Source organism: Chrysoperla carnea, chromosome 1 (genome assembly GCF_905475395.1).
Source record: "Chrysoperla carnea chromosome 1, inChrCarn1.1, whole genome shotgun sequence".
Taxonomy (NCBI): Eukaryota; Metazoa; Arthropoda; class Insecta; order Neuroptera; family Chrysopidae; genus Chrysoperla; species Chrysoperla carnea.
This window is the reverse complement of record NC_058337.1, coordinates 32,142,989-32,170,090: the sequence shown is the minus strand read 5'-3', so window position 1 is coordinate 32,170,090 and position 27,102 is coordinate 32,142,989. Positions and strand designations below refer to the sequence as shown.

At 28.3% G+C, this 27,102-nt stretch overlaps 1 protein-coding gene across 6 annotated transcripts in view; it reads left to right on the top strand.

Annotated features, from left to right (window-relative positions):
• LOC123305210 overlaps nucleotides 1-26,269 on the top strand; it is a 161,623-nt gene extending 135,354 nt beyond the window's left edge. For all 6 annotated transcript variants that reach the window (XM_044886861.1, XM_044886860.1, XM_044886863.1 and 3 more), the window contains 3 exons: nucleotides 16,057-16,532; nucleotides 20,297-20,826; nucleotides 25,513-26,269. In XM_044886861.1, the coding sequence (XP_044742796.1) occupies nucleotides 16,057-16,532; nucleotides 20,297-20,826; nucleotides 25,513-25,684 (1,178 nt within the window). In that variant the 3' untranslated portion in view covers nucleotides 25,685-26,269. The remainder of the gene's footprint in view (nucleotides 1-16,056; nucleotides 16,533-20,296; nucleotides 20,827-25,512) is intronic.
• The last annotated feature ends 833 nt before the right edge of the window (nucleotides 26,270-27,102 follow it).

Here is a 27,102-nt window from a genome sequence, read left to right as displayed (position 1 = left end):
TTTTAAGAGGGTTTCAAGCCGGTTTCTATATAGTAAAAATTCCTTTCAACACTAGGTCAGCGCAATGCTCGTATATTATTTAATCAATTACTCAATTCGGTAAACAATCTTTGTATTACTAAATTAATTAAAGTAAAAAGTCTGTTATGTACCTACAAAAATATAAACATATGCTTATGTCTACAAATAAGTATGTAATTTTGTTGAATAATTGGAAATAATAAATCAATTGGAACTACAAGTTTCCAAGTTGTTTTAAACTATTTGTGTTAATAATGTTTAACAATAAGTCATAAAAATTGTTTGTATAATTTTTTATGTATTATATCAAGCCAATTAATAATTGTGTTGCTTATATAATATTGGGTGACCCATACAGAGTAATTTGCAATAAAACGCGAATTTGTATTGAATTTATATTCTGGTAAATTCGGAATGGAACTTTTAGCTAGTGGGATATGGATTTTTCAAAATAATTGTCCATAAAGTGCAATCTTCTAGTTCTAAAATTATTTTCGCACTGGGAAAAGCAAATTACTATTTCAGAGTGAACGGTCACAAAAAAAGTAAACGCTTCTGGGCCTATGTTTAGGTAAAAATTTGAGTTTTAAATTTTCTCTATTCCAAGTTACAATTTGTATTGGTTTTCGAGCTCTTAACCTAAATGGCTCACTCGCGTGAAAAAAAACAATTTTATCTATATATACACAAAATTTGAACTTTATTCTTCAAAATAACATTAAAATTAAAATCTAAGTATAGGAACTCTTTATTAAAACTTAAAAATAAGCTAATTCATTCTCAAATGGTCTTCTCTGGTCTTCAGACCAGAAAAATTCTCAAAAAACTGTAAAAATTTTACTAATTTTAGTAAAGTAGTTTGCGCACTGAAAAAAAATCAAAATCTCATCCCGAAGTTGGCCGTTTCTTATTGAAATAAAGTAAAAATACTTTCAAACAATTTCCTAATGATTGGAACAAGTACAGCTAAATATTTGTATTTACAATAGAATGGGATTGAATTTAAAATATGAATTCATTGATACAAAATCACTGAAGTTAAATAAACAAAATCATGACTTCTATGAAAGAGATTGATTTTAGTTTAAAGTCATGCATTTTATTGATGGAAAAAAAATGTGATTAGTTGGAATATATAATCGTGTAAATACAGCGAATATACCAATTATAATAACATATCTTTACGTTTGCTTTAAATATTAATACGAATAGGGTTAATACGAAAACATATCTATCATGTCTAGTCCATATGTGATTGAGGCAATCACACAAAGATTGTTGTTTCTAATAGACCGAGAATTTGTAATAAACTACTTGATCATTTTTATAATATTTAGGATATTTTTGTACTTTTATAACAACCATTGGTAGTGCAGTTGGTAGAGCAGTGGACTTAAGACATTAAAATCAATAGTAAAGAGCAGTGGACTTAAGGAAGTTCCCTCACCAGTAATAGAAAAAAATAAATTAGTAGAAAATGATCCAAATTTTTAGTATGTTGTAGTTAACGATACATATTATTAAATCAAAATATTTGGGTATCTTATCGATCAATTAAGAGAGTAATTAATTAATTAAAAATACACTAAATAACATAGCATGATATGAGGATGGTATGTTATTTAGTGTATTTTTAATTAATAAAAACTCTCTTAATTGATCGATAAGATACCCAAATTTTTTTTTGATTTAATAATATGTATCGTTAACTACAACATACTAAAAATTCGGATCCTTATCTACTAATTTATTTTTGCTATTACTGGCGAGGGAACATCCTTAAGACATTAAAAACAATAGTAAAGCATATGTCGCTGATTCAAATCCAACTCGAGGAAATATGTCAACTTCACCTCTCAACCCCGTACGGTAGTTATATCACATTTGTAGCCCCCCTTTGATCTCGCTATCATGTTGAGACAACTTCATATCGGTTGATATTAAGAATTTTTTGTTAGTGCGCGAAAGACTTTGTAGAAGTCTATAGAAAATCAAAATGGCTTAATTAGGTATTGGTCTTTTTTAACTCTCTTGGGAACAATTTTAATTTTTAAACATTATTAAATATTCAAATTTAATTTGATTCCTTTCTTTTAATTAATTACTATTCCCTTATTACCTAATACTTAGGTACCCTATAATTAATATAATTTTTAAAAAATGAATACATAATTAATATATCATTCGTGTTTTAAACAGATTAAAGCGTATAGGACTCTCTGTGGGTACACCCTGTATTTGTTTTGAATAATATATGTGTGACTTAATTAAAACAACAACAGACATATAAAAATTTTAATATAATTAAGAATAATTATAAAATAATACAACAACAAAAATAAAAATTTTTATAAATAAATAATGCCGGAAGCTATATCAGTTTATAATAATAATAATAATAATAATCATAATACTAAAAATAATTGTAATGTTGAACATATGAGAATGACCACAGAGGTGAATCTCCGGAGGAAACCATCCGTACCTTTAATAATAACAAGTGCATCGTCAACAAATATATTAATGCCGGTATCAACGACACACATTACACCAACTCTAACATTATCAACAGCACGTAATGTAGAAGCTGATTCAAATAATAATAATATTAAACCACAGCAACAAATAACATTACAGCGACAATTACATGGGCATTTATTATATGGGCCATTACCGTATAGTTAGTATAATGTAGATATATTTGTATATTTTATTCAATATTAATATTTGATGATAGTGCATCCCCCTTCTCTTGCTGCTGCACGTATAAATTGCAAATGTTAATTTTTGAGTCGCACTTTTTGAGGAACAGGAACGGAGCCAAAATAATTATCAAAAAAATAAAATAAACATATCTAATTTATTGGAATAAGTTAAAAAAATGTTTAATTTTTAGAAATATATAATATCAAATCCTCACCAAAGAGTATTGGCTGGTATTTAGCCCGAAAAATGGGCCGGAATTTCTACCCCGATAAATTTCACTCATATTTACTTCGAAACATAAAATTTTAAAATTGTTATTCTTAAGGAGATATGCAAGGATTGAATAATACTAGAGATTTCAATAAAAATTTTTAAATACATTTTTTGATCAACAAAGTTTCCAAAAATCACAAAAAATTGTTAGGTTATCGGGCTTTTTATTATTATTTTATCGTTCAAAGTTGGTTGAAAAAATGATGAATCATATAGATTATCCTTTTCAATTGGATATTTCTATATCAAAAAATCTAGAGAGCGTGATAAAAAAATAATAATATTGTCTAAAATATTTAGACAATCTTGTAGTTTATAATAATACCATAAAAATATAAGGTTGTCGATGACATAAAAATTGTTAATTTAATTATGAGTTCATCGAAGATCCATCATTTGATGAACAGAGACGACTATAGTTAAAGTATTGGCGATTGAAGAGAGATATCTATATTATCAAATTTTAAGAAGCACTTGAGTGGTATTGTAAAGCTAAAAATAACACATTATTTGACTACAAAGCATGTATTTGGTTTATATGTATGTACCGTTCAATAAACCAAAACTTTTTTACAATACTGTAGGGAAACAAACACCTTAAATCTGAGCACCATTTATGTTAATGGAAAACTGAAAGAGCTTGATAAATCTTCAGAGATCTTAAACATATCTTATCGATAGTATAAAAAACGGAGTCAAGATCCAGTTAGCGCAACAAGTTTATGTAATATTCTTCAAAATATGTTTGTTAGTCGTTGCTAATTTTAGTGACTCTTAAAAATTTTGTTTGGCTTTATGATTATTCTAAGTAGATGGGCTGTTTGAATTCTGTCAGTTTGCATGCAAGCCAAATGATCAAACCATAATATTTTTCGTATTTCAAGTACTAAACCTTAATATTACTTGAGATTATTACCTCAGCAAGTTGCGCATCAACGAATCACATATTCAACCAGGTAGCCCCGGGATTGATTGAAAATATTAGGTTGAGGTGACCGATATGTTTATAAACTAAGCATATATTTCTCTACATTCAAAATACAGTAGTTGTATAACGGAAAAGGGTATCCACATTTATCGATAATTAGTGTAATTACTATAATTATGCAACATGATATTTTGCTATTCATAAAATTATGACAATCTCTAGTATATTTCCGTTTTTCTTGACAGTTTATTTTGAGGATATTTGTTACCATGTCATGCGTGCTAAATTATAGGAAATCAATTTTTATATCTAATCTCCTATTGGATTAAATCTTTCAATACATACATGACAATAAAGTAATAAAATACCATCGCGATGATTTTTTAAGGAGAAAATACTCCAGTTAAAATTTAACGATAGCGACGAGGAAAACATGAAAGATAACACTTTTCGTTTAGTCTAAAAAATTATAGTACCTTATTATTGTGCATCGAGATCGAGAGATTACGGGCGATCAAATATGGCAAGCACCTTTGCTGTCTCTTGAAAAAAACTTTTCAAATATACAGATTTTTATCAAGATCCGACAAAGCGTCGCCAGATGCTTTTTATACTTAATGTATAAAAAAATACAAATTTTTATTTTTCTCCCAGTGTCACGAAAAAAAATGAACTGTCAAAATTATTTTATGTATATGAATGAATCTCGATTGTTTTACTTAAAATTTTTCAAAATTTGTTTTAGTAAATGCTTTATTAGCAGCAAATGGTTTTAAGTATCCAAGAATTTCAAATACAGACTTCAATGTTAAAAAGCCTAAGTGCTTATAAAATCTTAAAAGTGCTTATAAAATCGGTTAAATTGACTAATTATTTTAATGCACTTAAGAGGGGGCATGCATTTTAACTTACAGCATTTGTAACCCCCGAACCATTAAAAGGGATGTTATAAGTTTGGCCCATATGTGTGTCTCTCTGTGTATGTGTCTGTGAGTGGCATGGTAGCACCTATAAGCGTATGAACCAATTTGGATGTTTTTGTTTTGTTTGAAAGTTAATTTAATGGGGAGTGTTTTTATCTATGTAAGTGCGAGTTTAGGGTTCGATACCCGGGACAACTAAAAAATAGGCGATGATCCTCAAAATCGGTTCAGTTTGGAGAATGCTCTAAGGAAAAACGGATTTAATGCAGAATGTTCTTAGATACGTTTCAAATGCGAGTTTAGGGTTCCGTATACGAAAAAATTCCCCGGGGTTTTCTAAATTTTGTAAATTTTTATTTAATAATCAAATCGAAATACAAATGAAAAATTTAAAACCTTCCAAAAAAAAATTATTTTTCAATATATATATGGGCCTATTTTTCTGCATTATTATCACAAATTTTCTAGAAATCTTAAAAACTTATTTACCACAATAAAATATTTTTCAACTTAATAGTCGATAACCCCCTTATTTTAATAATTATTTCTACGCTCTTGGTAAAATTATAATTTATTACCATATTATTTTATTATTCAAAACATATTATTTTTGATTTTTTTTACTGTTAATTTTATCTATATTTTGTGTTGCTTTTTTTTTCTATTCACAAAATCACAATTCACATATCGGAAATTAGTTGTATATTTGGTGCGTAACTGATAACGGTGTGGGAAGAGTAAAGAATCAGAATTAATAAAATATTTACTGTAAATTTGTTATGGATTCATAGATTAATAATATTTTATGAATTGATGAGACCCATCAATCAATCTTAAACTTCAATATATTTTATAGTTCAATGAATTTTTGATTGAGTAATTTTATCCATCAGTCAAGGCAACGAAACAAGATACAGTAAATCTAGTTAAAAAAATATCTGGTATTAGAAATACATTTTTAGAGAGACATTTTTATCATGATCGATTTATAAAAAATATTTTCGTTGCTTTCAAAAAGTCAACTTTATCGAAAGCTGTAGGAAATCTCAAGATGATGAATATTCTGTTGATTTTAATGATACTTGTTTCACGTCATTCTCAGAGACGTAGGTAATTCAAACTAGCCAAAATAATAAAATTTTTCGTTAGTCGTAAAAAACATGTTTTATCAATTTCCCACTTCCCACTTCTTTAACTTAAAATATCGACCGTTAACAGTCTGCGGCGTATGAACATAAGTACAGTTCTCCTTGCTACAAGCATAAATGTACTATAACAAGTGAAAACAAACAATTGACTTGTTAATTGTTGAAATACCATGTATAGACAGTGTTGATTACTCTGTCAGATTACACATACATACATGTCACATATATATAACTGATATTCCCATATAATACATACTATACAATTTGCGCTCTCACTGGTAAACAGTTGTGTATACGAAAAAATGTTTCAAACAAAAGTTGTTTATTTTTTATAAGGAACAATTTTTACATTTAAACTTTTGTTCCATCTCTAACGGTTTACAAGTGAGTCCTACGGACCCAAGACTCAATTGACCTATGTTGCTCATTTACGAACTGTAATTAAAAACTTGTTAAAAACATTAGAAAACAGCAAAATTAATAACATAAGCATTCATTGAACATATTAATTATATTGATGTAAATTTTGTAGCGGAAATATTAAAGTGCTTAAACAATAATAAACCTTTAATATCAATTATCTTTATTATTGAAAAATTGAATTATTATTTTAAAAAAACGAAAACAATTCTTTGAAATTGTTGAAATTAATTAAAAGCTTTTAAACATCTATTACCTTTTACCTTTCAGTCACATATAATTTATTAAATTTATTAGTGAGAGACGCAAGTATTAAAATCAATTTTCTTCATATTGAAAAAACTAAATTATTGTTTTAAAAAACCTAAAATCATAGAATGTTAGACATAGATAACGCGAGGGATATGCAAGCCTGTAAGTGGATGCGATATGATGAATGAGAGAGAAGATTGCCAGTTAGCTCTAATGTTTCCTTATCATAGTCATATGTCATAATCATATGATGCATAGAGATTTTATGTAATGTAAACAATGGCTAGATACAATGACATATAGATTAGACAAGGACACATAGGAACTAACTGGCAGTCTTCTCTCTCATTCATCATATCGCAAATTTTGGACTATAGCGTTCTCTATGTATAATATTCTATGCCTAAAACATTTCTGTGAAACTATTAGAAACACAAGATTTTAGAATTGATTAAATTTGTTAATGAGAGAGAGAGAGCAATGAAATGTTAAACATTTGATAAGATTGCTCTTCTTATAAATATTGGCTTAAAAGGAAAAAGATAGAAAATAGTAGTAGATGATGTTATGTACCCTCCGATAAAAGTACTTTAATTCTACCGCCAATAAATCTATTCTAACCTTTCATATTTGATGGTTGGATTCATATTTGATGGTCAGTAAACATAATTATTGACCTGGCTCAATAATAAGTATTTGCTGACAATGGATTTTTAATAAAATAAATTATTTCACTTAATAAAAATAATATTATTATTATTATTATTATTATTATTTATTTATTTTGCTTAAGTTTATAAAACTTGTACAAAAGAGTTCGTGATTTATCAAAAAAAAACAAAAAATATTACAAATAAGCTTTACGCATCATTACAAATAAGATTAGTACAATAAGTGATCATTAAAATAAATAGAATCCAGATAAGTTATTTTACAAAAAATAAACGATAAAAAATGAAAAAAAAAAGAAAAAGAGAAAATTAATACTAAAAATTTGACCATTTTTTAAGCAAAGACTGTTATAATTTAAATTACTCATTAAGAATAAAGGATCTGGTACACATAATAGTCTTGATAAAATAGAAAAATCTTTTTAATGTACACATATCCATTATTGAAAAAAGTTTTACAATACTCTCCAAGTTAATACCACTTGGTATGAAATCGATTTTCCTGAAAAAAGCATTGCGAATGACATTGTATGCGGGACATATGAGTAGTAGATGTAGAAGATCCTCGTGTTGCTTTAAATTACATAACGTGCAATCAGCAGTCGGATCTATCACGTAGACAACTCCCCGAATGACTACACGAATATAATATTTGGAAGATGAGCGAAGCTGAGCCAAAACTCTACCAAATGAAATTGAACATTGTAACAGCAGGTAAGGTTGTGGTTTCCTACTAAGCTGTAAGCTTTGATAAAGAGGGCTAAAACCAGAATACTTAGCTCTGTTTATGTCCTCTTGAAGCATCAAGTTGGAGTACGTGTCTACAATGGCATTAATATCGCTTTTCCTGATGTTTTTCAAAACAAATAAATTTTCACAGCCAATATTTATCAAAAAGATTTTAATTTGTAATGCCCAATTGTACTTAGCAACTTGATCAGGCTGAGATGTCAGACTCATGAGGCGAATAAAAATAATATTATTTAATTGTTGAATGAATAGCTCGAAAATTTATTAATAATTAAATTTCATCACTTTTTATAATTTTATTTTTTGGAGTCAGCTATATTCTCTGATTTGACATACATCAAAATTTAATCTATAAATAAAATATATAATAATATTTTTACGCAACTTAGTCTTTAAGTGGATTACACTTTTTTATAAATATTTCTTTCTGATACTATAAAAATTTAATTCGCGAACATTTAATTAAATTAAAAACCAAATATTAAATTAAAAAATTAATTACATTAAAAAACAAACTATGTGATACTCACAAAAACATCTAGATATAGATCATTAGATACTCATTATAGTTACTTCTCATTATTTAATTTTATCTGTTGAAATTGGATTATAATCTGTTCATGTTTTTCAAAATATAAAATATATTTGCATAAAAGGACTACATAATTAATCTTTTGAATATTAAATCGTCAAAAATAATTATTAGTAAAAACTCATCAAATTTCTGCATAAAATTAGATTTTTGGTTTTTAATATGTTGTTTTCAATGTAAAGGCAATGTTAAATCCAAGTTTTCGACCTCGGCAAACGACCGGATCATGCCGAAAAATAAGAAAAAATTTTGACCTTTTTTTCAATTTTGATTCGGAAGAACTAGTTTTTCATCAAAAACTGTAGTATTTATTTTTAAAGAAAGAAATTTACAACAATTTAAGATCAATCCAATTTTTATAGGATCGATAGCTTCGGATATACAGCTTTTCAAAGTTTGCCTATTTTGCCAAGCTACACGATTTTACACAAAATTTCATCCAAATTTTGTGTAAACCGTTAAATATAGAACAAAAGTTTAAATATAAAAAATAAACAACTTTTGTTTAGTATATTTTTTGATAAACATCACTAGCTTTCGAAAATTTTCGAAAAAGAGAAATTTTATTCGTCTTTCCAGAATCTTTCACAAGACCACTAGTTGAAGACACTTCCTGCAAATTTTCAACTCTATCTGTTATTGTTTTGGAGAAAATGGACACCAAAATTTTGTCCTAATTTGAGTCTTCGCGGGTTAACAGTGATGTTTACGAAAAAATGTTCCAAACAAAAGTTGTTTATTTTTTTATAAAAAAACATTTTTTACATTTAAACTTTTAGTCTATTTCTAACGGTTTACAAGATGAAATTTTGCAAAAAATCGCATAAGTTGAAAAAATAGACAAACTTTGAAAAGCTGTATCTCTGAAACTATCGGCCCTATAAAAACCGGTTTTATCTCAAATTATTGAAAATTTTTTAACCAGTTCTTCCAGGTCAAAATCGGAAAAAACTGAAATAAGGTTAATATTTTCGAGATTTTTCTTATTTTTACGTATGATCCGGTCGTTTGCCGAAATCGAAACATTGAATTTAACATTACCTTTACATTGCAAATAACATTCCTAATTTAATGCAAGGTTCATCCCCTTTTCATGTGTAATTTGACCGAATCAAATAGAATGTTTCCGAAAATGTTCGACTACAAACAAGTTTTCATATTAAACACACGGTATAAATAAAATGCACATGTAAGTACTAAACAAAAATGTTCTACTTAAATCATTGCTAATTGCGGTCACTGTCCGCTAGGCATATATATTACATTTCACTATGATAATTATATGAATGATGACAATTTCCAGCAGTTAGAAGAGGTAGTGAACACCTGATGAAGTATTATTCTTTATTTATTTTTTTTGAAATTCACATAATAATTTTATTATGTAGGTATTCACTTACTGTGTTGTTGCATGCGTTTTATTGATAAAATATCATCTATGTACTTACTATCAGGTGAACGGTGCTGTGATTACTGCATGTTGGTTTTTTTTATACTATTATACGTTTGTCTGCTATGACCGTCAGATGGTAAAGTAGATTTCATCGCGTACAACAATCAACTGTTTTGAATCGTTTACGCGCGAAATTATTTCATGTGATTTTTTCCTTTTGGTATAAACGTAAATCATTGTGGAAATTTTTAGTGGTGAAGTTGTTTTTATTTGTGAATTTTGTGTTTTAATGTGTGCATTTTTTTAAAACTGGGTAAACATTTATCTTTGAAAATTGTTGTTTCTGAAATAGTAATGTAGTATATTGACTGACAAATATCCTGTGGATGAGCAAGAAGCTCGGATAATCCAAACAGATTTCCCGTTTTTTTGCTTGCTTACGTGGTTGTTCGTTTCTTTTTATGAATTAATAACTTTCTATAGTGCCGATACCTCCGAGTGAAAATTCTAGACAGGCAGGCATATATTTTTGTTATTCATGAGATTTTCTGAAAGCCGTTTTACAAATTTAAGGATAAATTTCTAAAACGAGACTACTACGTTTTTTTTCTGTTGGTACCACGAACCACCATCTAAGCACTCAAGAACAGTTGATATTTTAATGATAATTTTTTTTAATTGTTTGCTTTGTATATTATTTGAAATCAGAAAAATTCGAATTGGGACACGAAAAGTTTTGAACCATTTCTGTTCAGAAAAAATTTAATACGAAAAAGAAAACAATGAGTATAAATTTAAAGGATGGTCGCAGGAATCAAATTTCAAAAAGCCCTTAACGATAAATCGTACCGACAAATAATATATACTTAATTTAAGCAGAGAAAACCATGGCTTTCTCGTAGAAACGATTCTTTTCATAATTTTTGCTTTTATGATACGGCAGTTTAGTTTTTGATATACGTATATCTGTTGTAAGTACTTGCCACTTGGTGCATCCATCCCTGGATCTAGGGTGGGTCGCAAAACCCGATGCACGTAAATCATAATATCATGTCTCTGAAAAAAAGATTTTAATAAGCCTAGCTGGTTTTTGAACATAATCTTAGTTGATTTATTAACGTATCCCATGTTGAATCCAAGGATCTGAAGATAAATGGAGCCAAAAATTTAGAGGACTTGAATGCAGGTGATTTTTCAAGGAACTAGTTTGTATTTGAAGAGCTAGTAACCGAAATTAAAGAAAAATCAAGCGCATTGGATATGTTATAATTTTCACCAAATTTTGTTACAAACTTCATCAAAGTGACAATAATTAAAACCTATCCTGCATTCAACAATGAGTCAGGAACGTCTACCTGGCTTCGCGATCCTAACCATTAAATATAAAATTATATTTGAGACGGACTTTAATGAGCTAATAGACTTTATCTGCTGATTAAGGAAAAGTCTTAATTAGCATTTGTCTTTCGTAATTATGTGTTTCCTATGTTTAATTTTATGTGACACAAATTAAAATTATTAGATAATAAATAATAAAGAGTGTTAATTTATTTTCCCACAAAAAATACCACCCATTATTATTCTTGTGAATTTTTTTAAACAATTTATCTCAAACGCTGGAGATAGGGAGCGCCACTATCAAGTTCCTGTACCGGTTTAAAAAAAAAAACGTTGATCCAGGGCTGGATTATGTACAAAGAAAATAATCTTACGTACATATTCTAAAACACCATTGATTTCAAAGTAAACTCTTCTTTAATATTAACAGGACCTAAGTCTAGATCCAGGCCTTAACTAAATCCGTCACTGTAGGCTTTTAGTTAAAAATATATCGACATTTGTCAGCGTGCTGATCTACTGTTTAACGAAATCATTCAAGTATCATTTTCATAAAGATCAATAAGCGGCTATCCAGCAAAAATCTTTTTCGTATCGCTCACTTTATTTTTATACCCTGTATATATGTAATATATATCAAGGTATGCCAAGTTTAGTCCCAAGTTTGTAAAACTTAAAAATATTGATAATACGAACACAATTTTGGTATTTTTCATAAATTAATCTAACTAGTTCATTTCCGATAGTCTGTCTGTCTGTTTGTCTGCCTGGAATCACGATAACTCAAAAATATAAAGAAATATCAAGCTGAAATTTTATAGCATTGCTCAGGATGTACAAAGTATGGCTTAGTTCGTAAATAAACAACGTAAGTCAATTTGCTCTTGAGTTATTAGGACCAATTTTCTCCAAAATTATAAAAGATAGTGAGTTAAAAATTTGCAAGTAGCTTCAAATAGTTGTCTTGTGAAACATTCTCGAAAAACGAAAAAATTTCTGGGAAATACTTTTCGAAAACCAAATAAATGGCGGCCTAGACGCCATATTTTTTTATACAGAGCATTTCAACAACTAATTCAGTCAATGGTTTGTTTTACTTGTTATCATTGATACTGAAGAATTAATACCAATCGCAGAAAATCATTTTGCATTCTCTTGAAGTCGTATCCATTAAATTTCTAACGTTTCAGTGACATATCCTCAGTCGAGAATATTATTTATAAAATAAATTTTATTATTTATATAAAAGTATTTTTGTGTCAACTAGTCATTATTTCTTCTAAAGTGTGAAAGTTTTGTAATTATAAATTTTTCTTTTAATGGCAAAAAGAAGAATAAAAAATGTGAAATTTGAACTAAATTTTTTGTTGTATTGTAGTAACTGTTTTTTTTTCTATAATATACAAACACAATTATTATATCAAATTGTTTTTTTTTTATTGATTGGTATTGATTAAATTACTTTTTTTTATAAAATCTATAGAAAAAATAATAATTAAAAAATTCTATTACATTATTGTAAATTAATAATAATAATAGTATGTAGATCTACAGCCAGGCGTTGTATTTGACAATCATTTCAGAACGGCTGAATTTTTGAGATGCCCTTGACATCCTCGCGCTCAATGGTATCTCATCCCATAATATGAAAAAATTTACCCAAGTGGTTTTCATTTGCCATGAAATGTAAAAATACGCCCCTCAAAAATATAGAGTAGCTGGACTATAAAATGCCGTTTCGAATTCTTGTACAGATTTCCAATACAACTAGTATTTTTTTAAATTTCTGAGTTTGTCTCGCAGGTTACAAAAGTCTAAAAAATTTTATATGTAGCACTAGGCTTAAAATTAATGAAAAAAAAAAGAAAAAATCTAATAAAAAAAATTGTAAAAATCATTTTTTCTGATTTTCAAAAACAAATACCCTGCCGTCATTCCACACATGATCTTTTTATTTGAATATCGTCAACATATTCACCGGTTTTAAGTTTTCCTTAAAATTAAAAAATTTTCAGATTATAGAAATTTTATTAGAGGAAATAGTTGTTAGACGCGATCGTCACAGCCTCCCTGAATATTTCCAGCCATTCTGAAATAATTGATAAATACTACGTCTGGCTCTAAGCCTACAACAATAGTATTTATGAAATCATTTTTAATCCGCTTTACGTTAATGAAAAAACAATAAGTATGTCCATTTCATTGAGTGTCTAAATTACAATTGAGTTCCGATAATTTTCATTTTTTTTATTTATAGGTATATATTTTGTTTATTAGTATAAGAAATTCGAACACTCGATAAATCAAAACGTCTAGTAATACAGATAATTTTCCAAAATTTCAGTGAGATTTGATTATCGAGACTCTACTGCTCTAATTTTGATCTCTCAAATTTTAGCAACTGGCTGAAAATTTAGTTCTAGGCATTGAAAAAATGTAAAATAACATGTCAAAGTTCCTATCATCTAAAGATTTTGGAAAAATGAAAATAAAAAATTAAAAAAGTATGCATTAACTGACAAAAGTTTAAAATAAAAATTTTAACTCGACTTCTTCTAGCTTCAAAATTGGCTGAGATATACTAATTTTTTACGAGAAGAACTTTTGTCACAATATTATGTAAGCTGATGTTTTTCGCGGATATTAGAACAAATAATAGCTGAAATAAATAGCTGACAAATAATAGACAATTAGAAATGGATATTAAAAATGAAAATTTACAGCGAAAGGCTTCTTTTGCACATACTTTGTTCTAGTAGCCATGATTGGTAGATGTCTTTTGCAGAACTTTCTAATATTGACAATAATAAAATAAATAATACAAATAAATTCAGTCACTAAAAACAAGAAAAAAAGGAATATTTCAAGAGTGAGATTCAAAACAATTTTATAGTTTAATAATATATCTTTGGAGCAAAAAATTAAGCTGCGTTTGATTATTATCAAGTTTCAATAATTTTTAATATTTATTTAATTTTATCTTAACATATTTTGTTATCATATTAAAACTCGAATTATTTCATTTAATAAAACTATATTTTAATTAAAATCAGGTTATCTCTAAATATAAAATAATATTATCCATATTTCGCAGAAAATCTATAATTTTATGGCATAATTTTTCTAATTATACAAAAAATCAGATAATATCTCCGTCTATTAGATCCATTAAACATAATTTATGTCAGTTACATTATGTAACAATTATATTATACTTTATATCATTAAAAACACACTAGTTAGAACATTTAAAACACACAAGTGTTAGTATACCATTACATGTATACTAATGGTATAACATTACATGTGATGAGTACACTTCGAATGTTTTAACTGGTGCGATTTTAATGAAGTCGTGTATACATATATATTTTTTTATGGTAAAATAATACAATAATAAAAACATACTCAACTGTAATTTATTGAATTATAAAAATAAATACAATTAATTACTTTAAAACTATCAACCATGAACATTAATTAACAAAAGTGTACGTAGACTATGTAAATAACAAAAAAATTAAAATTTAAAAGAAAAAAAAAACAGTAATTAAACTTTTTAATTAGTTACTGTTTAAGCATTCTAAATGAAGAAGAATATTTTCTCTATTTCCGTGACTAACTTATCAAGTGTGTATCTTAATTTTGTGATGAACGCTTTCTGAGACTAATATAATTTATTTTGATGAGAATACGTTAATTTATTACTAAAAAAACACAGTTAGACTTTGTGATATGAACGCTGGTTTGTTTTGGAGTTTTTTAGCTGGAATAAATTCAGAAAAATTAACTAGAATTAAAAATTAATTAGTTCAGTTCAATGTTTTATTTTATAACGTGTTATATGTGATGCTTCATTGTGACTAATCTGAAAAATTTATTATTCAGAACAATTCTAAAAAATAGTTTTTTCATGCATTCCAAAACAACCTTAATTTCACCAAATTAAAAAAAAAAAATAAAAACACATTTTTTTCCGATACAAAATAAGGAGTGTCTGGTCGGACAACTCGAAAATTTTAATTTTCTGGTGTCGAACGATGAACACCCCACGTTTTGTTGAGTATGTCGGGCCAATTATTAATGTATCTACTATAAAGTGTATTCATTTCAATAGTATCCACCCTTAATAACTCTTGACCCAGGATTTGTTGTTTTGAGTGAAAACAGGTGGGAGGTGAAATTTGAAATTGTAAAGTTAGGGTTGCTAGGGTGAAAGAATGAAACCTAAAATTCTCTATGTAGCATTTTTGAACTTTCTCCTCGATATCTAAGTCGACGTGTTTTCACTCAAAACAACAATCACATCAGGTCAACAGTTAGTAAGGGTGGATACTTTTGAAATGAACACACTGTATAATTATAACCATAACTTTAACGTTTGGTGAATTCGAAAACTGCGCACCGTAAAAGAAAACGTTCCATTTTTGATAGTTTTCCCAAATAATAAATGTCTCAATCTCTTCATAAATGAAGCTACATACGAAGTTTCAAAAGTCAATAATTAATAAAAACTATTACAAGTTTTCACTTTGGGCAATCATTGTCATCTCCTGATAAAGATCAGCGTTCGTACCACCAAGTCTTTAAAAATAATTCCAAATTATTAAATTTTGATGTGATTTGTATTTTTCCATTTAGAATCTCCACGCCGGTATGTGGAGAACGAAGTGACCATACATTATCGCAGTCCTGTACGTCAAGAAATCAAGGAAGCAATTGCAGAAGAAGAACTGGCGCGTCGACAAGCAGAGGCAATGCGTCGTATCTATCAAGAAGAACGACGCAGAAAATATTTACAAGAATTACACGATATGAATAGCCGTCGACATACCGATAATTTTACACCATCACAAAAATCACCAATACAACTAAATCGATATGACGATTTCGATGAGATATCACCAAAATATGTTGGAATAAAAGCACCCCGTGAACGTACACCAGATCGTACTCGTTTAGTGGCAAAAGCTTTGTTTAATTTTGTTGGACAAACACCACGTGAATTAACATTTAAAAAAGGTGATATTATTTATGTGCGTCGACAAATTGATAAGAATTGGTATGAGGGTGAACATAACGCGATGATTGGATTGTTTCCCTTTAATTATGTTGAGGTACGTTGATTCAATTTATTATTTATTGATTCCAAAATTGATTTAAAATTTATTTGAAGATTCACTAATGGAGACTACACAGAGCACAATGCCATAAGAGTTACGATTTTATGCAGAAAATTTCTTAGCGTCAACTCAAAATTGCAGAAAATAAAATTTACTACAGTTTATCCTCTTAACATATCCTCTTAAGTTTAAAATTTACGAAGGTATTATGTATTTCCTTTCAATATACTAAATTACAAAATTTTTAAACATTGAACGTAAAATTCGGTAAATATTAAGGTATGGATAAAAGATAAATTGTAGTTAATTTTAATTCCGACAGATTCGCAGTTTTTCGCAGTTTTTTATAACACTATGCTCTCCGAATGTCATTATTTTTTGAAACATTTGTCATTACCGATTTTAACAAACAGTTAAACTTTAAAGACATATTCCTTGAATGGTTTTAAGAAAAAATTCATGTGTCACTTTTTCGAAAATCCAATACTTAGAGAGTCACGGACCGACAAAAAGAGACGGTCGAAAATAAAGCGAAAAATATTCTAAATAATAAATGCAGTTTCTTTTTGAATATAATAACTTTTTAACAAATTAACGAGCTTTTCGATAAATTTCATATATTGACAATTTTTTCCCACTTTTTTTATTCGTAGCACAAATGCAATTTGTTTTTAATTTGTTCAAATGGGCATCACAACACATTTTAAGTCTTCTACTCTAAGACCTATGAGATATATTTCCCTAGAAATTTAATATGGCTCGTAGCTTCTTAACCATTGAGCTCTTAAGAAAAAAGTTTTAGAATAATTTTAGGCTTAAAATTACTCGAGGAGAATGATTTTAAAGTTTGACTGTTTATTTGCAAAACTCTTATATATAAAAACTCAATTAAATAATCAGCTTATTTTCAAAGTAAGGCCATATCAGACAAAAAAATTTGAGTGAAAATGATTAAAATTACATTAGATACATTTCCAAAGGATTATTTTATGATAAAATAATCTTTCAACATTTCTCAAAAATCGAAAACTTTCTAATGAAATCTATAATCTACTAATAAAAAGTTTAGGCCCAAAATCTTAAGAAAATGATCAATCAACGTACAATAGTTAGGAGTCTTGGAGGTAGCGCAGGGAAGAGAAAAAAGGACTTTCTTAAGAATGTATGAGCATGGTAGTAGGGACACAAATTAAAAAAATATATTTTTTCAATTTTGATGATAAATTATATTAAAACTTTTCTCTATATTAAAATTTTTCGATATCTGGCGTAATTTTCAAAATATCGAAAATTGAAACTTTTGTTTAATTATTCAGCTTTCGATATTTCGAAAACCAAGACACATATCGAAAAATTTTATTGTTATTTTTCGTCTACATTCATGAAGTTATAACAAAATTCATCATCAAAGTTGAAAATAAGATAAAAATAATTTCAACCGTAAATCTACCCTGCTCTTACATCCCTTATATGGACGGAGAAACTTTTTTTTTCTTTTCTATGTCATTGCTTATATGTTTACTTTAAATTAAAAAATTTTTTTGCATTTTTTTTCATTCACCTTAAGTGAAAATTATCAAAAGCTTTCAAAATATGTCGTTTTTTCGAAATTCGTCCATAAGAGCCAATGTATTTTATATCGATTTTCAATGATTTTTTTCTTAATAACATGCATGGATACCTATATGCTGTAATTTTAACCACATATTCTTTGAGTAAAGTCTACCTATAAAAAAATTTTGAGCCTTTAAATCAAACATTGTTGTCATGCTCATACTTAATTCAAAGGAGCTTCAAATATATTATTTCGCTGCGCTACCATCATTGAATTTTTGACGCCCAAAATAATACATAATAATACATAATTGCACACATAGAAATTCAATTTTGATATTAGAAGGTCTTAAAACATAAAGATTTGCCTCATCATCGTTTTTTTTTTTTAATTACCTTTGTAATAATAATTGAACAAAACAAAAATTCTTAAAACAAAAATCATATCACATAACTGTATCTCTATTAAAAATATACTCCACCTTAATTGTTATTGTTGACAAAAACACGACAACAATACATCTTTATTTCTAAAATTAAAGGGCAATTGATTTTTTTTTTCACTTTACACTATTATTTAAGTCAAAAGAAACATGAAAGTATTTGACCTCGAAAATATATATTTATTTTTTATAAATAAAATAAAACGAAATGAAACATAAACAAATAAAGATAGACATTACAAATTACATATGAGGTGGGGTCATCAAGGAACGGCGCGGTATCTTTTGTTTCATAAAATGTAATTATTTTATTTATACTGTGTTTTTATACCATGTATATGAAATATACCAAGGTATACTAAGTTTAGTCCCAAGTTTGTAACGCTTAAAAATATTGATGCTATGAACAAAATTTTGGTATAGGCGTTCATAAAATCACCTAATTAGTCCATTATCGGTTGTCTGTCGTCTGTCCGTCTGTCATCACGATTACTCAAAAACGAAAGGAGATATCAAGTTGAAATTTTTATAGCGTGCTGACGACATAAAAAATGAGGTCGAGTGAGAGAGTCTTGGGTCCGTAGGACCCACTAAACCGTTAGAGAAACAACAAAAGTTTAAATTCAAAAAATGTTTCTTATAAAAAACTAAACAACTTCTGTTTGAAACATTTTTTCGTAAACATCACTGTTTACCCGTGAGAGCGCATATTATGCGCAAATTCTAGTATTATATGGGTATATATTATATGTGTGTGACATGTATGTGACAGAATAATCAACACTGTCTACACATTGTATTTCAACAATTAACTCAGTCAATTGTTTGTTTTTACTTGTTTTGTACTTGTGTTCAAATCTAACTAAACTATGTAAGCGATAATATGTACACAGGTACTTTCGTCTCGGTAGAAAAATGATTTTATTTGAGAAGAATTTCAATTATTATTAGATGAAAAAAAAAAGTTATAAATTCTTGAAATATTTCAAATTTTTTATTTAATACTAAGTTGCTCCAATTCTTAGAAAAATATGATAGATTTACTAAGCAATACTATAATAATAATAATTGAATTTGAAGGGTAAGCGTAACGTGAGAGACCAAGAGCGCATCCAGAAAATTTTTGGAGGATCAAAATGTTTTCTAATACTAGACTTTTACTTGGGAAAAACCCGAAATTCTAATTCATTTTGCGATTTAACAACAAGATATGAAAATGCTTAGGAATATCGCTTTTTCATCTACAATTGTGGGCGAAAAAACTCCATAGTTACTGTGGCAAATGTTTTTTATTCAAATAGCACATAAAACTTACTGAATTAGCTAAATTTTCCGCTTTAAAAAATCGAAGAAATTAAAAAGAAATTATTGTTCTTTCATATTTGAAGAAATTTAATATTTTGACCAAAAAAATGCAAATTACTAATGACTTACTAATTACACGACGACAAGTTCCTGAGAAATCAGTTAACGAATAGCTCTGGGATATCACAGACTTCCCCCATTTGACGAATTTGGTTGATATTTCTAAAACTAATTGTAAAAATATCACAGAAATTCAATTTTTTATATTTTCTGGGCCAAAATAATCTAGAAAATGATTTTTATCTCAACCAAAGACAACAAAATTTTCCTAATTAATGGCAAATTTCTTAAGGAACGCTACTTTTAAAAAATGGAGAAAATTAAAAAAAAAACAATTTTTGATGAAGTTTGTTATTTTAAGCAAACCATTAACGCAATGTTTTTCATTAATTTCAGATAATACCCAATGATGGTATCAAAACAATGATTAAAAAACCACACGAAGGACAAGCGCGAGCTAAATTCAATTTTATAGCTCAAACACATTTAGAATTATCGTTAGCCAAGGGTGAATTAGTTATATTAACACGACGTGTTGATGATAATTGGTTTGAAGGGCGAGTTGGTAACAAAAAAGGAATATTCCCTGTATCATATGTAGAAGTGTTACAATATCCTGGTGAAGATTCATCAAAACCAGTTGCAGCTCCTGCAGCGCATTCATTATTATTAAATGGTTCATCTGGTGGTAAGCAATCAATGGGAAGTCATCATTATACACCACAATTTCCTCCATCCTCACCTGGGGCACCACAACAACAGCAACATTCAATACAATCCTCCGTTAGTTATCATCATGCGAAACCTGTGAATGTTACACCTGTCGGTGGACAACAACCGTACGGTTCATTATCGAGAAATGTTTCTAATAAACCGGTTAATGTGAATCAAACTTTACATATTGATACACATTCGGAGCCAATACCGTAAGTTTTATTTTAAATTTCAGTTGTTTAATTTTCATTTGAAGTGGTTTTTGGAAGTTTGGCTATGTCTCATACTTCGAACGATTCTAATCGAAAAAATGGAATGGCAAAATACAGTCTACATTTTGAATGCTCTAAATAGGTGTAGATCTTATGCTGTTAAATTAGCTTTACTCTTCAGAACTTATTAAACTGTTCATGTCTCAAAACCGATGAACTTCAAAACAAAAACCGACAAATTCTTTTAACGTGAAACGACCCAAAAAACCTAGGGTAGCTTTACATTAAATAGTTGGCATTTGACTGTTTCTGTGGAAGAAAGAGGGGATATACAAAAAATTTGAGAAAAAGGATTTCTGCCAACATTCGGAATATTAATCTATAAGCTTTTCTGAATAAAAATCCAAAGCCAAGATTCGGTCCTCCCATGGAGTACTGCAAACTCAACTATCTTCAGCTCTTGGTCTATTAAAAATTATGGCTTATTTATTGAGGTAATGAGTGAAAGGAAGAGAGATGCTTTGATAATTAAATGTGACGATATAGGCAGCAAACTGTTTTTGTTTTCTTTGATATAAATAGCCAAATACAGCTTTTTTTTTTGACGTAAATTTGTGTTGAAATCCCTTTACGACCTACTATGATACTACTACTAATATTAACAATATACGTATGTACATCCCCTATTTGAGTGCTCTGCAATTGTATAAATTTATTGATTTTTTATTAATTGATTTTATGAATTATCTCGGAAAGTAGGCATCAGGTCGAAATTTAATACAAAGCTTTTTCATACCTCTTTATAAGCTGAATTGAATAGTGTATTTTTCTACTGTCAATTATAGAACACCCTGTATATTATTTTAGGTAAACGCTCTCAAAGAGAATAATCCTATATCTCTTACCAGAAAAAATATTCAGCAGCTACGCGCATTTTTAATACTCTGTGTTATTAACATTTACGATCACATAAAATTTCGCCATCTGATATAGAAACTATCTCTATTTTGAGTATTCACTGTGTTCTGCCATTGAATTTTTTCGATTAAAATTGTCCGTTAAATATACGGTCTATTTTCTTGATGTGTAGGCCCTTAATTGAAGTAAAATTATTCTTCTACAAATGTTCGTTTTCATTTTTCTAGTTTCTTCTTTTATCTGGTAGTTTATCTGTGATGAAAGTATTTCTGTCATTTTACCAAACGGAATAAAAAACACTTCCATATTTACTTCTTCTATTTTTTTATATTTAAAAAAATAGGACCTCTATAATTTCCGTATATATGGAGAAAGTAATTAACATATATTTACATTACATTATAAACCAAGAGCGTAGATCTGTAAAATGCGAGAACAAGCTATTAATTTGTATAACTTGATCAAATCTTCTAATTTGAAAAATGTACGTTATTCAAGAATTATCATGAATTCATGAATACCTTATTCGTGAATTAACATTTTTTAAATTAGAAGATTTGACCAAGGTTAAAAATTAATAGTTTGTTCTCGCTTTTTTTCAGACCTACGCTCTTGGTCTATAATATAATGTAAATATTTATTAATTACTTTCTCCAAATATATGGAAATTATTGGTATCCTTCCTATTTTTTCAAATATAAAATATTATAAGTACCTGTGGAAGTGTTTTTCCTTCCATTTGGTAAACAGAAATACTTTCATCACAGACAAACTACCATATAAAAAAAATCTAGAAATTCCCAGGGTTAACAGGCCTAACACTTTACCAATGAATCATCAATCGAACCGCTTACCGCTATCAAATGATTTTGAATTTATTACTTATGGTCCAGGAGCTTACTGCAAAACCACTTGAACCATCGGTAACCGGCTTAAACTTAGTAATAAAGTGGCAATCAAACCCGTAAAAACAATAGACCATGACAATCCTACCCGATCGGGAGAGGAGGGGGGAAATTTGTAATACCATATTGAGATACCTACTTTACGCATAAGGAAACCGGGTAATTTTCAGGTGAAGTTATAGCTTTCAATCTACTTTTTCGAGAAATAATAGGTTGCCAGGTCAATTTGGTGGTTAAAGCATGGCAACCTTTAAAAAAATGTTGCCATACTTTTTCAAAGGTTGTTATACTTTATCCACCTGGCAACCAATTATTTCTTGAAAAGGTAGATTGAAAGCTATAAGTTCACGTGAAAATTACCCGGTTACCATATGGGTAAAGTTGGTATCTCAATATGGCATTACAAATTTCCCTTTGTTTTTACGGGTTTGATTGCCGTCTAATTACAAAGTTTGAGCCGGCTACCGATAGGTCAAGTGATTTTGCAATCCGCTCCCGGACATTAGTTTTCAACTATCATGCATTTAGTAAAGATACACATTAGATAATATTTTGCGAGCGGAAATAACTAGTTTTGACTATGAATCAAGCAAGGTATACTCGGACCATCAACGCCAGTGAAACATGGCCCTCATTAACAATGAATAAAAGAAGGCTTAAAAGCGTTTAAAAAATCTTTTTATTTTTATTTTTAAAAACAATAATTATCCTGCAAACTGATAAAAGGAGACAGAAAACATTCCGTACTCGCTATAGCACTACTTACCTGTCGCATATTCATTTTGACCGCAACAGGAAACTTAGAAAACATTTTGATTGATATAAAATATTTTATTTATAATAATTGTTCCCGGAAATACAAATAACAGACTCTCAAATTAAAAGGCGGTAATTTGGCCCTTGGCTCTTGAAATGAATAATTATTAAAATATGATTTTTTACTTTTACTTTAACTTATTGGCCACCCATTGCAATTTAGGTAAAAAACGACAGTTTCAAATATTTTTTTATTAAAAGCCATTTATTTGTATGTGAAATGTGACTGCCTGCATATAATAAAAATTTATGAGTATAAAACCTACATTGAGTGAAATTTAAAACCGGTTTTAAACCGTGTATGATAATTTGTTTCATATAGACATTTTTTTTCACCTAAGGTCGTTGAAGTACTTGATTTTAAAAAGAAAATAATTTGCATTTAATACAGGTGCGTAACTGTGATATGCCTAGCTATTCGTAGAAATGTTATCTTAAGATTCATAGATATATATACAGTACGTCCATTTTTCGTTTGTCCATGTATTAATGTTAAAAATAAGAAGGTGGAAGAAACGAGAACAAAGTATGTAGAGTGTTTTTTTTAAGTTGGCATATGCTTGAAACTCGAAAAATATTGAGTATATAGGCGCACACCTTTTGCAGCCATTAAACTTGACCTAGGTTTTCAGACTCAATGAAAAGCTCACTCTATTCCATAACACTTTAAATTAGAATGTTGTTATTGATTGAAAAGGTGACATTTTTTGTTCGAAACATTTTTCCAAAAACAGTACAATTTAGGCAGAAACGTTCTAAAAAGTTTTACCCAAAACTGTTATTTCGTATAATTGTTTCGACGGAATTTAGGCCTTCTTCGAAAAAATTTTAGGATAAACGTGGTTTTTATAATTTTAATTTAATTTAATTTTTTATTTTTTTATTGAAATATGTATTTGAATACATAACACTATTAAATTATCAATTTGTCCAGTTTTTATATTCCATATCATACTGGTAATAAAATTAAAAAATAAACTTTTATAACTAGTGTGCCTTGGAATGTACAAACTAACATAATATTATAAATTTGAGTTGAGGCTAAAATAATGAAAAAATAAAAATGCGAATTTTATCTTGAAGTATATGAGCATAAAAAATAATGCTAACTTTTTTTAATAGTTTTTTTTCGATATCTCTAACCATCTCTGCTGTTAGGCAAAATATTAAGAATTGGCCCGGTTGGTCTATTTGAAATGCCTACGCTGAATATAAAGTTCTAATTTCCGTTAAGCATCTTCTCCAAATATGACCCTCCACCCTCTATGACTGTATAAAATTTCAAATTATATTCCTTTAAATAACGAAAATATGACTATGTCTTCATCTTAAATGCGTATATAGATTATTTTATAACACTGTATATAGATCAATTTTGTAAAAATTGAATGAAGAGGCGCGAAAGGCTAAATTTTTGCTATCAATTACTGTCTAAACTATAAAAAATTAATTGCGTTTGAATAAAGAAAGACTTTCTAATTTAGAGTGTTCGTCTATTGTTTGACAGTTATGCATCAGAGTGAGATTTTAATTAAACATGAAAAATAAGGTCGAATTCAATACCTGTATTGGATGTGTGCCTTTGCAACAAACATTTTTAGGTTGAAGCATTTTTGTTGTGGATGTCAAGTTAAAAAAAAACAGCCTATACAGAATGTTCGATTTACATCTAGCCATACAAATATCACTAGTATGATAGAGTACATGCGTTAAGCAATGCATCTAAGAGCTATTATAGGAGTTATATTAAATTTTACTCATTTAAAAAAAAAAAATTTAAATTGCATTTATTTTTACTAACTTTGGATCATAATTTTCAAATTTTTTGTTGGATTTAACTTATGTTTCCTAGTGTTTCCACCATTTCATTATAAATCAGATCCCTACACAACTCGGAATAGACCCAATTATCTAAATATTCGAAACAAACTAACCTTCGCATAATTAAATTTCTATTTAAGATTGAAATTGGTTCATTCATAAAACTGAAAAACTCAGGCACGAGAAGTAGGTAAAATTAAATTTTTTTGATTTTTTTGTTAAACAGATATCGAGCTATGTACAAATATCGACCACAAAATGAAGATGAATTAGAATTACTCGAAGGTGATACCGTTTATGTTCTAGAAAAATGTGACGACGGTTGGTATGTAGGTTCAAGTCAACGTACTGGAGCATTTGGTACATTTCCTGGCAATTATGTAGAACGAATTCAATAATTAAAATTAACGAAAAAAGAAAACTAAAAAAAACCATTTCGAATATTTTTGTCAATTAATAATTTATAAACAAAAAAATATATAAAATACGACTAAATTTAGAAGAAGAGAAAAAAATATAACGCGCACATTAAAATCTTCGAACAAAATAAGAAAGTTTCGAATCAAATTTTCTCTCTAAATTATTTCACGTTTCCACATTATACTAGAAATTCATATTAATGTAGTTTAATTAATCAAAGAGAAAATTTTCGTTTTTCATAACCTTTTTTTTGAGAAATAACCAATAAAATATTTTAGCTATAGAAAAAATTTTTGCGAACAAAAAAAAAACACTATTAAAACTAATTTTAATTAAAAGAAATGTGTTAAAAATTAACAATAGTTAATATTTAAAAATTTGTATACACACGAGTTTTTTAACGGGTGCATTCTAGTTAGAATAATTTAGAAATAATATTAATATAATAGTAACGGGCATATAGTAGCGTACACGTAAAAAATATTATTCAGGCGAAATTTTTCATTTTGAATCTTTTGGAAGAATGATTAAAATGAGTGGAAATTAAAAAAAAAACTATTTAACTTAACAACTAATTAAGGATGTATGAACACGGTAGTGGGGCCACAGATTGAAAAATTTATATATTTTCAATTTTAATGGTGAATTATATTACAACTGGACAATATAAGACGAAAAGTATGAATAAAATTTTCGATATCTGGAGTAATTTCCAAAATATCGAAAATTAAAAATTTTGTTTAATTATTTAGCTTTCGATATTTTGAAAACCAAGGCAGATATCGAAAAATTTTATTCTTATTTTTCCTTGACATTCATGGAGTTATAACAAAGTCATCATCAAAATTGAAAAAAAATGTATAAATAATTTCAACCACAAGTAGAAACTTGCCTTGGCGCTCGTACTACCTTAAAAGAACCAAAAGGGACCCCGCATAACTTTATGGAAATTGGATCATGGTCAAATTGATCATTTTGCAAAACTTTCAGCAAATCATGACATTCTCTTCAAAAGTCTAAATGAAAATGACAATCAAATGCAAACGTATTTGAGTTATGTGTGCTGGAATGCCAATAATCATTGTGTGGTAGGTAATGGTATACAGGGCGTTCTGTTATTGACTGCAGATCGTTGGCCTACAGAATAAGCTGATAAAGACGAAGGAAAAATTTATTTACCAATTTTGGATCTGAGGCCTACTTTGCGAGATAATTAACAAAATAAATTAATATAATTTATTGAACAATAAATCAATGTTTATCAATATTTTATTGAACTGTGATTCGATAAAGTTATTTAATTTTTATTAAAATTATATTTATTTATTTTGTTAATTATCTCGCAAACTAGGCCTCAGATACAAAATTGGTAAAAATATTTTTCCTTCGTCTTTTA